We start from the raw sequence: 16,134 nt of genomic DNA, 5'->3' as shown, positions 1-16,134 counted from the left end.
TTTGCTTATTTCACTCTTCACCTACTTCACCAGGGGCTGTCATTAAATAGTTGTTAATCAAAGTGTACCTTATATTTCAGAAGGCCTTGCTCTGTTTCTTTATTTGCAGCAAACACTGATGTGATACTCTAAGGAGAGGCCAATACTGTTTAATAACTACTTATTATTAAATTGGTGGTCAATGGTAGCACCTTAAAGGACAAGTAAAGAGACAGGGAGAGAATAGGCAAATTAGCATATTTTCCTGAGTGTCTTTACTCCCTGAGCTAGAAACTGCAGCTAACCATTATGTCTAATACCCACTGATGAACTTTAGCTCGTTAAGTTTGCTTCCTTTTTAAATTCATGTATGTTTTAATTTCCGTAATATTATGTGGATGTGAAGAACATTGCTTCTTTATATTCATGTAACCATGTTTGGAAATCTGATGAGTTTATTTAACCTATTTCGTTTACTCACTCTTCAAACAGAGACCAGTATGTACCTCAGGGTTTTCCTGTTTCTTTCTCTTTACGTTCCTCATTCTATTATTTTTTTAAAGGAATTTACGCAGAGACTAATACAGTCTTCAGTACAGTGATGCACCGAACACTTAGATAAGAAAACATCTATACCCTAATTACTTAAGCATAAAGAGTAGCTGTAAATTAGATGTTTGCATTCAGAGGACATGAGATATAGGAGTTATTGTTAATAGTGGTCTGAATTTCAGTTCAGTGTTTAGTGGCACACAGAACATATGTATACAATAAAAGGTGTGCTGGAATACTTTTTATTTCTCTATTTTAACTTGCAAGATATAATATAAATGCATATGAAAAGAGCTGTATTGTAATATGTAGAGCTTTTATTTATTAAAGTGAAAAATCACTGCATGAGAGAACATCACTGAAAAAAATGGTAAAGGTCAGGAATGTAACTGCTTGACAAGCTGATTTCAGAACTTTCACAGCACAAGTAAATTCACTACACTGGTTTCTGGGTGATGCCTCAGTGATGTGACAAACCCAAGAAGAAAAATATGTGTTCAAGAGCATTTCACTGAAATTGTCAAATGTAATTGAATAACACTTGGTTGTTTCTTGGAATATTTCTCAAAGCTGGTCTCTCCACTGCCTTCTCTGGCTGTGCAGCTGTTTAATTCAGATCCTAAGTGTCATTCTATGGCAAGTCTCCTAAGAGACAGAAAGCGATATTAAAGCCTTATTCATCTTTAAGGCACACACGACATCCGTCTCGCCCATTCCAAAGTTCTCAAAAATATACATATATACTTCCTGGGAGATTAAAGTAGAACATTTTTCTCCACTTTTCCAAGCAGTGATAGCAGAAAAATACAAAGGACTAAGTTGCTTGTATTCAGGAGCTCTGTATTTGTCGAACTCTAATATTTCAAAACATTTACTAAAATCTGTTTTAGTAATGCTTAAAATCTTTGATTTTTCAGCATTTTCCTATGAAAGATATACTTTATCTTCTGAAAAGGCAAATACTAACTGCAGACACCCTACACATTTGGGGGATTTTAGGTGTCATCTGTTAAAAAAGCTGACTTTTTAATTTACATTTTAAGTGTTCATCCAAGTAACAGGCAATGAAGTCAGAAACTGAGCATGTAGTAATTTTATCTTCTTGTGGACAAGCACAAAGGAGAAGCCTTTCAAGGTCAAACAATTTTCAAAACTATACATGAAGCTAATATATATGCTGTTTAGATGGGAGGATGGTGGAATGTGGCTGCCCTTACTGTCTTCTGTGAAATGACTGTTCTCCAACATAATTTTCATTGTACGGGGAGATATTCCACAAGTGCACAAAGGGAACAAAGGTTCAACTGTGCATAGCTAGTTTTAGCATGCATAACTGCTAAACTAATCTGATTCAACCTTGAAAGTCAACAATAAACTATTCTCAAAACTCCCCCCCCCCCCCCAACATAACAAAGGGGTGTTGTCTTCAAGATTAAAAGTTAAGATTCTGATTTTTTTCTTATTTATTTCCTCCCCTCCCTGTAATGGCCTTCTTCCAATAACAGTGATACTGAGAACTAACATGCGGGCAGTGAAGGAAAATGCTATGCCACAACATACCTGAATTTTTAGACTTTGAAATAATCTTTTCTGGTATTTGAAATCAGTGAGCTAGACTAGTAGTAATCCCATAGCAAAGGTCCACCGGAACATCTGATTAGCAGTTCTCTTTTGGTGGAAGTATGAGGAAAACCCAAGACTACTTTTTCACTGTGTCACTTCCTATCACCACTTTAATATCTAGTTACTGGACAGGTGTAAAAGAAAAAGCCTCAAGTTATTTATATGAAATATCTCTCTGTAATAGAGCTTGTTGTCTTTGTTTCAAGTAATTCACAGCTTAATATATTTTGTGAAAGATCTCTGAGGAGAGATACCTCTACTGTGTTTATTTGAAAAGCTGGAATACTGAAAAAAGGTACTTGAAGTAGCAACTGTTAGAATAAGCAACAATAAATGAGAAGAAATCCTTTTTCTTTCTTTTTTTTTTTTTTTTTTTTTTTTAAGAGCGAGACTCAGAATGAGATTACTTTTGGTGGAACAAAAGATAGGCGATGTCAAAGTAGTATTGCATTTTAATCTCAAGCTTGAGTTTGAGTTAAGAGTATGATAGCCAGGCAGGCAAAAAGTAAGGTAAAAGTAATCTGAAATGAGAATGAATCAGGTGGCAGTCATCAAGTGATTTTACTAAGTTTGGTAGACTAGTACCCAAAGAAGGGTAGCAGACTTATGCAGGATCCTGTGTGCTGAGACTGTAAACAGTTGGAAGGCTAGAGTCCATTTAATACCTTTGATATCCCCACAGGAATTAATTCTGTGCAGGTCCCTGTCTTTGAATGACTGTGAGGACTATTTACTGCTATATGAAGAATGATAGGAATGAAACACACAGTTTGTATAACAGCATTCCCAGAAGCATGACTGTAAAGGGTACAGGATAACAAGTGATCCCCCCTCTGTTCACATTTTATGCTCAGCTGATTTCCTATAAAAAAGGAAATGTTAGACAAGACTTAACATTCTGTATACACTCTGGGCTCTTAGGGCTCACTACGGCGTTTTGCTATCCATGTATATCGTTATTCTTATCAGATATTTCTACATTAGCATGGTAAGTGCATTAGAAACAAGGTAGAAAGGGAAAAAATAATAAACACTCCTGCATAAGTTAGCCTGCATAGATGTTGTTCATCTCTCTCAGATATTACAGAACTACATAATATGGGCTAAACAGAACTACTTGCATGTGTCTCAAAGTGATGAGGACTGGTGTGCCATGTTGTCTGTTTAGCATGATAGTTTCAACACAGATGCTGAATATCAATAATAAATACTAAATATTTCTAATAGGTACTGAAATGACTTACGAAATGCACATTTGTAAGTCCATTAAGAACCATATAAGGAGACTGTCATGCCACATGTATCTAAAAAATCTTTTGAGTATGATTGTTTCAGGTCTTCCATAGATCTGATCTTATCTTTATGAAGTTACAATGTTTTTATCCAGTTAAGAACAACTCTGACACACATTCTCTGCTTTTTTCAGCATCTCCTGTAAAGATTTTCCCATAAATTTCAAAATATAAGTTTGTCAAGGCCGTTAACATTAGAAACAAATTGTGTGTTCTTCCACATTGTTCTGTATCTCACTTCGTAATATCAGCATCTAAAATCCTAGTTTTAGTTCTAATGGGTCACACATTACCGTGTCATGGTAGCCAGAGGATGTAATGTAGGAGTAGCTCGTCAAACCAGTCCGCTTTTGTCTAAAAAAATCAGATTTTTTTGTTCGTTTGAATAGAAAGTAATTCTTTGATAATCTGGTTTATAATACATCAGAACACTGCAATCAGCACAAGCTAGGTTCTTATGATGACTGTAGGATGACAAACTTACAGGCAGAATGCAGATGAAGTGGATGGTATCTATAACTATGCATAACTGTATACATACCATATTGTATGCAATCAACCAGATACATTTCATCAGTAAGTACCAATATCTGCCTTTAAAATACAAAGTCTTAAACTGTTAATTTGACATTCTAGTTTAATATGAAATTTGCAAATAGGTAAGTATCCTTCTGATAGCTTCTTCCATGAGACAAAAGGTTACATCAGCTATTAAGACTGGCCTTGTCTTTCCCCTTCCTCATTTCTTTATATAATGTTTCAATTTATGAAGTAGTCCACAATATTAAGGTTTGCATAAGAATAAAAACTGGATGTAAATTTCTTTCAGTTTTCAGTGCATCATAATGAAGTTACATTGATTTGTTTGAAATTTGAAGTTTTACGTGTTCTTGCACAAATTTCAACAAGGTGCCATTGTTTATGCAGATGAGAGTAGTTGTTGATCCCCTTCTCTATATGCAGGAAAACGCACTATGTCTCAGTGTTACCAAACATCTGTTAAGAAATATTGCAGTCTCCTCTGGGATAAGAGTGTTTTTCTTGCTAATAATAAAAGAGCATTAGACAAGTATGAAGCAATGCATATGTAGAAAACTGTACCAAAACCAGAATATGAAATGGCTATTTCTGAATGTCATTAGTATGAATACAAAAGTATTTACGAAAATGTCCTATTGCTGGCATATGCAATAAAGCTTATAGACTATATATAATTTCAATAATGCAATTTAAAAATTGTTCCAGAATATTGGCAGAAGATACAGTGATTTGCTTGCATTTAAGATTTCAGTGCTGGTAAGATAAAGATGGTAACAGATGTATGCTAGGTGTTTTGTACTTTTAGGTTGTGAACAGTGCATCACAGGAGATGATATTTAAAAGAAAATATTGATGAACATGTGATTGATAATCATCTCTTTTTCTTCATTTGAGAAAAAGTGTTGAAATTTTTGCCACTGCTTTTCTATTATGTCTTTTCTGAGGCTTTTCCTGGTTGTTTGGTCAGCAAGCCTCTCATATGAGTGTTGAATAGTTATGACAAAATGTTCAGTTCAGCACAACCTAATTGATATTGTGATTCCAAATACTAGTACCTGTGTTTTCTTTTTGCTGTTACGCCAGATGGATTACTCTATTTCTGTGATATTTATTCATGTCCGCAAATGGCATATCGGTATTGTAAACTTTTATGGTATGAATTGTGCCACAGTAATACTGTAGTCTGTCACTGAACTTTAACATTTTGTTTTGATAGGAGCAGACCTGTAAAGATGTTTATGTGGTGGTCAACTGTTTTACTTCTTGGATGCATTTTGCTGGGAGCAGACGGGTGGCCAGCCAAGGAAGGATATGACTTTCGGCCTTATCAGCCCCTAGTAAGATTACGTCACAAGGTACAGATTATTCTCTAGCACTTCTGGCTTTTCTTCCATGATGGAGGTATAAGTTACACACCAGCCTTGTTTTGTTTGTGTTTATTGGAGTAATACTCAGAATTAACTTTTTCAGTAACAACACCTGCAAAAATTTAGACTTGATTTGGCAAATAAAGGGGTGCTGGTTTGATTCGAAAGTCCAGAAATCTGTCAAAGATAGTGAGCTAAACTGTTCTAGTTTCACAAACAGAGATTATGTATATCAACAGAAATTTGGAGAGAGAGCCAGGAGAGGCTGTCTCTAAAAGCAACTGTCAGCATCTGCTTGAGGCAATGATTTGTCCCAGTACTTGCCGGATTTCACACCATGCAGCCCAGAACTGCCTCTCAAAGAAACAGGGTTGAAATTAACTGATCAACAAAAACTTGTCTGCATGAGGTAGATGTTCACAGCGCTCGCTGAATTTAGGAGTTTTGAACAGTGGCGTAGTGCAAATGTTCCTAGCTTCAAGATCTCTATGACGTTCAAATTTTGCCCACTTGCCACACCTTTGTCATGAATCCAGGACTTCCAAAGCAGTTCTCAGCTAACAAATCCTGATGCCCTTCTGGTACCTAGGAGGGAAACTGATGTGGTAGTTATGTAAAACAAGGAAAAGGGCTGTACTGTCTCTGTGGGCTGTCTGAAGATATCTGATCAGCTTCTTCATTTCTTCTTGGCATGGTAGTCATGGGAGCAACATCTGAGGGGCCATACATAAGGCCTACAATCAGGACAACAAAAATGATAAAACTTCTTTTCCCCCTTCTTCTGAATCTGGGTGCTGCAACTAGAAACTCTAAAGGTTAGTTTCTATTAATGTTTCAAGATCTGGTTAGTTTAATTTCTCCATAGCTTTTATAAAATACGAAAGCTATTTCTTCTTGGTCCTCAGTTTGAAAAAATGATCCAATGTCATTTGATTCTATCTATCTCAGCATATAAAGAGGAGGGCCTGAGAGCTGAGTTCTTGAACAAGTAAAATATTTGCCTATTAGCTGATTATTATACACTATTTAGGTTAAATATAGAAAGTTTCTAACAAATGAAAAATAAAATATTAAAATTTAAATTTCACTACAAAATTGTGCATGCTCTAGGGAATGCTGCTCAACTAGAATAAAGACTGCATCAGACCCCAGACAAATAAATACATAACTATGTAGGCACACAGGTATTTACACCAAATATTTTGAAAACCACAAACTTTGTCTCATCAGTTTACTTCCACTTGCCAGCTTTAAAAAAAATACAACAAAATAGGACAAGTAAAATATTTTGAAACGTGAGAGAGAAATCACATGCACAAAACCCCCCAGAACAATACCATGAGGAATGCGAGAAGAATCAAGGACAGCACATGAGGTATAGTGAACATAATTTCTGAGATTCAGATGATCTCTTAGATTAATGATTGTATGCGCAACTAGCAGTATGTTGCTGTTCCTTAATAACACTTCTAATCCTCTGATAATCTTCATATAATACTTAGAATAGGCTGTCTTAAACATTTTAATATTGGAGGCTTTGCACACGCACTTGTGCCTGTGTCCACACACACACACATATATATATATACACATGAAAGGTAGAGAGACTTTGCCTCTATTTTTCATATATATTTTTTAAAAACATACAAAAATGTGCATACATACAGAACAGAAGCAAATGGATCATCCTGTAAATAGATTTTGTATTTTCAAAAAAGATAAAGCTTAAAGGGAAATAAAATAAATGCTATAAAAATATATATAAATATATATATATAAATATATATAAAAAAATAAAAAAAAAATAAATAAGGAAAAAGAATGATGAGACATGATATAAAACTTTATTCTGAAGAAAAACTAAGAAAATATGTTGTTTTTTTTTCCTAGGCAATATCTGTAGATGAAAAAAAAGGTTTATAGTTCAGCTTTTGGTATTATGGATGCATATTAGTATAAAAAAACCTAAGAATGCAGAACTTTTCTGAAGACAATTTTTAAAACAACTTCTGGCACAGATACACTTATTCAAAACATATAAATAATATATTAAGGAAGACTTCCTGCTTCAAAGACTTGATAGATCAACTGTTCAGATTAAGTTATAAGAGCAGAATACTTATTACAAACGGAAGATGATAATGCATACCAGCAGAGTTACATTTTCTTTGATCAAGCAGTATGTATGCAAGTTTACGAGAGCAAAGATTTGAAATACAAAGATAAAAAAAGTACCAAACCACCCCCCCTCCATAACTGCTCTTGCTCTAAGAAAAATTTATTCTATTTAGATGGTATTACAGCCAGAGGAACTCCAAAAGTGAGACTGCAAAGAAAACCATTTCTGTTGGTACTTAGGTATTACTTTGAAAAAAATTGTGTTCATGATAGAAACAGGCATTCATATAAAAAAGGGTTTGCTTTTCTAAGAGGGATTATGAACAAATTCAGTGCCTCATGCACAGAAATTACACGTAGACCTTTAGTTTGAATGCATGATAATCTGAGCACGTGACAAAAGCATGTGTAAGGAAATAACTTTATAATTAGGCAAAAACTTTACAGGTAACAAAACTTTTTCTTTCTCCTTTTTATTTATTTTTTTTTTTTCCTTTTTTTTTATTGTGAAGGTGACGAAGCACTGGAGCAGATTGCCCAGAGAGCCTGTAAAATCTCCATCTTTGGAGATACTCAGAAGTCTGCACAGGGTCCTGGGCGACCTGCTTGAGCAGGGAGGTTAGGCAAGGTGACCTCCAGAGGTCTCTTCCACCATTCTGTGATACATTATAATACATAATAAATAAAGACCTATAATAAAACATAATGTTTATATATTTTTTATGATTTATATATTTAGCCTAATAATTGTGGAATTTTACTGAAAGGTTTAAAGATATTTTAAAAAAATCAGAATTTAAAACAAAATCTTTTATGAAAGTTCTTTTATTTAAAAATCTTTTATTTAAAAAATGTTTTTAGAAAATCTGTATGTTGAGTTATAACAAGAGACAGTATTCCTCAATCTACTGTTTTAATGGGTTGACAGTAAAATATGTGCTGAATTAAATTGAGAAGTTCTTTATGTTTAAAAAAAAAATATTTGTAGCACCAATTTGATTAATAGGTTTTCCAAAGTGTTTTAAAATCATTTTACTTAGGAAAATACCTATATTATCTTTATCATGTCCATTAGCATACCTTTTGAATGTTGCATATATTTTTTCAGTAACAGAATATTCAGATACATAATTTTCCTCCTCCGCAGATTGCATTGTCTGTGTTCATGGTTCCATAGATTTTTGGGTCTTTTTAGATTGTTTATAATAGATTAAATGGAAGGACTGATTCTTTAAAATTTATATGGTGATATCTCATGATACTTGCAATAGAATAGAATGTATATTTAATTTAATTCTTATGCCACAGCTGTATCCTTTTTCAGTGGTGGAAATTCTTATTACTGATAGAAATTTTCAGTGCTGCAGTGTGTAAGATTCTACATCCAGTTTTTCTTTAGAAGATAATAGTGCTGCCTTTAAGAAACCAGCATTTTCAGTGGCAACTGAAACCACTATTGTTCAGTCTCCAACATTATCTATTTTTTTTTGTTAAAACCGCAGAAAATCATAGTAAAATATGATTTAAGTATATACATGGCTAATTTCTGAGTCTGGGCTGCAGTGTTTCCTTGGCTAATGTCAGAGCAGTTTGACAGTATGTGAAGTTGCCATGTTTTGCCACCAACCGAAAGTTAGATCTAGTGCTATGGACAATGCTGATTTCCCAACTTTCCTCTTTTTATTCTTTAAATCTGCAGCAATACCTCACTGTGTAGAAATGATTATTTTTTTTTTTTGGTGTTTAACTTGACCTGTAGGAAATAACAAACTATTCTCCAGTAAGTTTTGTAATTTATCATATGCTGTATTAACTAAAAGGTTTTCTACTTTTACTATACATTAGTTGGAACTGCTTTAGTATTACAGTGGAGTTTTTAATATCCAGTAACTAAGATGGGTTGCTGACTTTCAAGTATTAGCTTAATTTTTTTGGAAATTTTCTAACAGGAAATCTGCAGTAATTTACAAAATATAAGTCTAAGAACTAGCAGCAGTTCATGCCTAAATTATAATTCTGGCCCAAACTATAATTACAATAATGCTCATTAACATGGCCATTATAATGACGATGAAGATCAAATGTTCAATTGCATCATTTATATATGATGGGAAAAGATGAGTTGACTTGAACTAGAATGGAGAAAAAATATTACAAAGCATTCCTCTAAATTTATTTTCAGTCCCCTTCCTTTGTTATACTGCCACATCTTACATGGTTATGCTGAAAAATATCAGGCTATGTCTGAATAGCTTGTGAATTTCTTGTTAAGCCAGTTAATTCTTGGTTCTTCATTTGTCAAAACACTGAAAAAGTTTGTAAGGGACTTTCCATTTGGGAGTCTTTTTGCATTGCTGCTGAAGTATTGTAAGAAATTTTTAAGTACCTAGGTTCCCACCTGAAATCATTAGGAAGAATTTGTAGCATCCTAATGAATATTCCTGTAATTTGCATGGCTCTGACAGAGAGCAATGTTTATGCAATGTCTTCAGTAAAGAAATGTACGCTCTGAGATTTCCAGGTAAAACAGGCAGACAGCAGCCAACGGAATGCTGACTGTTGGCTTCTGATTCTCTGTCAAAGATATATGGAATATTAATTAGCCTGTACCTTTATGTGTTATTCCAGAGCATGCCAACTCTATGTATCTAAGACATGAATGCACAACCCCCCTCTACAAGCCAGGTGATTCACATGGTTTAGGAGAAATAATATCAGCACAGTGCTCCATTGTGAATGATATTATGGGTAGGGAGTTTGGTTTTAGTCTCAAGGGGCAATCTGTGAAGATTGCTAACCTAGCTGCCATTGCCAAAGGTACAGAAGTACCTTTTTACTTAGGACTAATTCTCATCTTGTGGATTTAAGACCACTGAATTCATTATAGTCAGGGTTGTAATGACGACCTAAGAGTTAGCACGGAGTGGGCAGAGGATGAGGAGCAATGGTAGGGGAATCTGTGTAATGGAGGGAGGGAAAACTTTGGAAATTTGGAATTTGGCTGGGCCTGGTTCTAAGCCTCAACTTTGGCCTGGGCCTTGGAAGTAACTTCGATCAGGAGCAAGCTTTTTTGTCCAGCTGAGTATGTGTACAGAGGGTACAAAAAAGGGGACATGCTTTGTTTTTAACAGCTTTCATGGATACTGTGTAACAACTGATTTTGTCATATTGATTCAGACTGTTTCCAGCCTTGTCCTTATTTTGTCTTGTTTTACCAAAGGGCTAATGGGATCTGAGTCAGATGTGCAATGCTCACTCTTGTCTGGGTTATTTGTCCAGACTAAAATAGTTCTTTTGACTTCCTGCAAAAAACCTGCCTCTCTCCCTTTCCCCTCTCCCTCCGTTATTACTGTTGCTGTTTGCTGTTAAATTAGGCAGTTCAGTTCCGATTAATTTAGGCCTCAGGATTAGGTCAGTTTAGGTTTAGATTCGAATTGGGTCCATTTTAGAAGTGTTTAGGCAATAATGATTTTGCATGAATGAAACAAAGCAAGAGAGCAGAGTGGCATAAGTATGCACTTCCAGTTTATTAAAGACAAATTTCAATGTATAAGCACAAAGTGTAGAATATATGTTCTGCATTTCAGTTTCAGCCTAAAGGTTATAAAATGTTCTACTTCAATTAGTAGCACATTCTGTGTTGCAATGAAATGCCTGTAAGATATAGACAGGCTGAGTGTTCAATGATTTTATTTTCATTTAAGGTATCATAGCCAAAAAAGAAATGTGCAGACAGTAGTACTTCAGGATTGAAAAGCAGCCTTAGCTTTCCTTGTGTGGTCTGGTCTCCAAACAACCTAAGTTTTATAGTTCACAGTGTTTCTCTGGCAAGCCTGTTTGCCTGCAGGATCTGAGAAGTCATAAAATTTGATCCTCTAAAATCCTCTGTTCTAGAGAGAGAGAGGGTAGAAAAATCCATTGCAGTAATATGCAGCAGTGACTTCTGAGGACTAAGAACAGAGCTTTTCCTGAGCATGTCAATGCTGCTCTCCGCTGTAAGGTAACAAGAGGTTTTTCTTCCTTCTGAGGCTCCCTGAACACAGCATCTACGTCCTATGCAAATTCCAGGATTTCATTTAAGTAACAAAGCTCACTTTCTTCCCCCACGCCCCCTCCTTAATTTATTTTCTAACTGTAGTCAAGAAGTCTTAGGAAACTTATTTTAAATTTTATTTTGCTTTTCCCAGGGAGTGGGGTGCATTCTGCATTCTAATCTGCTTTTTCCCGTGGGCAGTAGCGTTCAAAAGGCATAGCTAATTTTTTTAAAGTCCCATTACAACCGTTGTATATTAATAAGCCGATACCAATTAAACATGTTATTTTTGCTGTCTCTCAGTTCATGCTCAAAGCATTTTTTAAGAAGTCTTAGGAAAGCTGCCTGTAAAATCTGTAGAATTTCTTTTACAATCCTCCTTGCAACTAGTCATTCTCTGGTTGTTCATTGAGGGGTCTGGGGCAGGAGGATGTCAAAGTCTGGAATTAAGGCAGGTGTAAAGTTCTTTCAAGCTGCCTGCTGATGCTTCCATTGCTAACTCATTAGCAACACACAGCTGTAAACATTTAGTCAAATCTTTGGGGCTAGTCAGGAAGAACAGGTTCATCTTTACTATTGTACTGAATCTTTTGCTGTGCCTTTCTTTGTGGTCCTGTTACTGAAAATCACCACTGTGGAAAAGTTTAATCTCACCCAGTTATTTTAGGAGGTGACAAGATTCAGGTGTGTTATCTACCTTTTGATTAACATTGCCTTTTTAATTTCACCTGTCAGCTTGGCAACAAAGAATAATATATAAAGTAGTGGTTGATGAAGGTAGTGTAATTATCTTCTATAGTACTCAGTTTGGCCTTCTCACATTGCACTCTAGGAAGAAGGGTTGCAGTTAGCCTCTGAATAGATAAGACAATGGTTTTGTGCCTTTCTGGTGTTTGGGAGTTGATGCAAACACAATCTATATCAGCTATTATTTCAGATTCTTGGTTATTATTTTTTTTTCTTCCATATTCTATTAAAGTGGCAAATCATTGTCACAAATCCCAATCAAAATCAAAGCAAAACAAAGCCAGAAGATATTTTTTTTATATATATTTCTTGGGATGCTTTGCTTTTGCTCAGATTTGTGAAGTTTCGATTTCGAAGATGATGAAAGAGGCTAGATACTTGAAGTGTGTGTTGCTACATTAAGTTTATGGGATCTGGCTGCTTTCCCATGCCCTCCTTCCTCTTACCCTTCAGATCCTCAAGATTACTCTGTATGTAATTCAGTCTCTTTTATTTTTTTTTCTATCAGCCAAATGTTTTATTCTTTTCCACTGCTTCTTTTTCTTAATCACTGTTTCCAAGGATTTAATACCTATTTTCATTACCTAGAAGACAGTGACTTTTATTATCTTTATTTGATCCTTATTATCTTGGTTTGTTAAAACAAAAGTTATATCATGTAGCATAGACATATGCTTACAATGTGAAAAATAATATGCAAAAATCAATATCCAAATATTATTAAATAAAAACATGTATAAATGTGTATAGTAGCCTTCTTTTGTTTTGTAGCTGGAAAGCTCTTTGAGTTTATTTCCCTTGTTTATAAAGCAAAATATCAGTGAAAAAGCCTCTTAGGCTTCTCCCTTTTTTAACTTGGGGACCTTTATTACTGAAGTAGTCTATGCTTTACCCGTTCTGGGTAAGGTAACTGCATAGATTACAATAGTTGTCATGACATCATATTTTTATTCCTACTCTTTTTTTAATTGCTTTTAGGATTATGTAAGTAGTCTAGTTCAGGGCATTCTGTTTGTTTCTGATAACTGAATCCACAGTAAATCTTACCAGACAAGAACACTACATCCATTAGTATGCTCAAATCCCTTCAACTGAGAGCTAAGCAAACGTGATGTCTTTTTTTTCCCCCATAAATAAATAAAGCCAAACAGCAGCAACAAAAACCTAACCCACCCAAACAAAGCAACCTGCAAAAAACCACAACAACCAACCACAAACCACTGGGTTTATTTATCTTTCAAATAATGGTGCTAAGCATCAAGCTGCCTATTGAAAACATTAAAGGTTTTGGTAGCTCTGCTTAGGCCTGATACACAAAATAAATGGAAATTCTAATGTCAGCTTAATGAAAAGATGCCTTAATTATGTCTATTTTGACATTTATGCATTGGTATGAGTATGCTTAAGTGCTTTTAAGAACATGGAAGGTTAATGTCTAAAACATAAAAGTCAAAACAAAGATCTCTCAAACTTTAATAAAAAACCCCAAGAAGTGTTACTGTTTGACCTTGTTAAAAATGATCCAAGAGATGAGCAAGAGATTATTGTTTCACTTGGGTCTTTTTTTTTAGCTCTTTGTCAGTTTTAAGTTTTCATTTAATGTAGTTTGTTAACTAGGCTACATTTATACTGTTCATATAAATGAATGTGAGGTATCAACAATGCAATGTATGAACAGTACATTTATATAAAATAAGTTGAACAGCAATAATTTCTTTAGCTCTGTGTGATATTAATGACATCTGCTTAATGTTCATACTTCATTCTGTCAAATAAACTTTTGCAATTTACTTTCTTACTATCCTTTACTCAAGATGTTGTAACAAAATATTAATTTGAAATAAGAAAAATCTAACAAGCTTATTCCTTCTATTTCCCCTTGTCCCATGAAAACAAACCAAATAAAAATTATTAGTAATTTGTTTAATGTATAGCCTATAACTCTGAGTTTGTAATCTGGAATAAACAGCATATCGTTCAGCTGTAATGTCTAAGAAGTAAGATCTATCACTCTTCTGAGGCATCAGCACAATCTTCCATTCTGTAGAGTAGCTCAGGGTAATGGTATTAATTTCTCTTACAGTTGCCTGAGGATTACAAGTAATACAGAATTAATATTACATTGCCTAAATAGAATTTACACAGTTTTCTTGGTATACCTAACGTTAGTTGGTGTTACATCATTTGATCTAACAATTCTGCTGAATAAAAAGATGTTACAATTAATACTAACTAAACTATTACAATAAACCGATCCTAAAAACTGCGAAAGACCCATCCCATTGCAATTGAGTTTGTGGTTTATTTCTGGTCGTGGGTTTTTTGGTTTGGTTTGGTGTGTAGTGGTGTAGTGCTCCCCTCCCCCCCCTTTTCTTTTATTTGTTTTGTTTTTTCTGGGTTTTGTTTGTTTGTTTGTTTTGTTTCAGTTTGGTTTGGTTTTTTTTTTAAGGTCTGAGCATTAGCCAGTCTGACTTCCCATATAAAGGTCTCCCTTTTCTGTAACTCATTCATTCCCTCTGTAAACGGGGTGTAAGTAAAACGTCTATCAAACAAATTACTGAGTTTTCAAATACTTCCTCTACCTTAATATTTTCAAATAATTTCCCTTGATGGATTACTGTTAACAATTTGTAAATAACATTTACATTTGTAAATGTTTGTAAATAACATTTACAAATGAGTTCATCATTTGGACGCAAATGTCTTTTCCTTCCAATGACTGCTTCCTGGTATCTATCATTAGACAGAATGCAATGAAAGTCTTTGGTTTGGTATAAGAAAATGTTTGCAAGACATTATTTATAGTTTATTATTAAAAGCAAACCCTGTTTTAGTCATCCCTACTAGTATCAGTCCAGGGCAGGGAAGAAAAACAGATGTCTTTATATAAAGAAAGAACTATACTATATATCTGTATATATAGGTATTTTCTTTTAACCTAATTGCTTCCAACATGAGCTCCAAAAGAAAATAATTAAAAGCTGTACAATACTTTGCCTACTTCACAGTAGGGAAACTGTAACCAATTGTTGGCGTATCTGCAGTTTATATAGCTTTACTTCATGGTTCATTTTGAAAAGTTAGTTGAAATTCAGCAATCAAATACTGAGCTAATCTTGAATTTTCTAAGATTCAGTGGAAAAAAGATCATCTTAATTTTACTTTGCAGTTTCCTGAATGTCACACAGTAGGTAATATGGTATAACCTTTCATCAAATCTCTGGTTAAAATGAATATATTCCTCAAATATATAGTTGAATATATTACAGAAGGGCAACAGATTAATATTCCTATGATGAACTTCTGTTTTTCCTTTGTAACACTACCGTCACCCCTCAGTCTCCTCTTCTCCAAGCTAAAGAGACCCAGCTCCCTCAGCCTCTCCTCATAAGGGAGATGTTCCACTCCCTTAATCATCTTTGTGGCTCTGCGCTGGACTCCTCCAAGCAATTCCCTGTCCTTCTTGAACAGAGGGGCCCAGAACTGGACGCAATATTCCAGATGCGGCCTCACCAAGGCTGAGTAGAGGGGGAGGAGAACCTCTCTTGACCTACTAACCACTCCCTTTCTAATGCACCCTAAGATGCCATTTGCCTTCTTGGCCACAAGAGCACATTGCTGGCTCATGTAAAGGGTAGGTGTCAGGATGATGGAGCTGGGCTTTTTTCAGTGATATCCAGTGATAGGACAAGGGGCAATGGGTGTAAACTGGAGCATAGGAAGTTCCACGTTAACATCAGGAAGAACTTCTTTACTGTAAGAGTGACAGAGCACTGGAACAGGTTGCCCAGGGGGGTTGTGGAGTCTCCTACACTGGAGATATTCAAGGCCCGCCTGGACAAGTTCCTGTGTGATGTACTGTAGGTTACCCTGCTCTTGCAGG

The 16,134-nt window shown here is 35.0% G+C and overlaps 1 protein-coding gene across 1 annotated transcript in view; it reads left to right on the top strand.

Annotated features, from left to right (window-relative positions):
- Positions 1-16,134, top strand: part of FSTL5 (follistatin like 5) — a 359,720-nt gene that overhangs the window by 61,117 nt on the left and 282,469 nt on the right. Inside the window, exon 3 of the mRNA XM_065693765.1 lies at positions 5,203-5,341. Within this exon, the coding sequence (XP_065549837.1) occupies positions 5,219-5,341 (123 nt within the window). The 5' untranslated portion in view covers positions 5,203-5,218. The remainder of the gene's footprint in view (positions 1-5,202; positions 5,342-16,134) is intronic.

Source organism: Lathamus discolor, chromosome 1 (genome assembly GCF_037157495.1).
Source record: "Lathamus discolor isolate bLatDis1 chromosome 1, bLatDis1.hap1, whole genome shotgun sequence".
Taxonomy (NCBI): domain Eukaryota; kingdom Metazoa; phylum Chordata; class Aves; order Psittaciformes; family Psittacidae; genus Lathamus; species Lathamus discolor.
The sequence above is the reverse complement of the archived record's forward strand: the minus strand, read 5'-3'. Positions and strand labels throughout refer to the sequence as shown.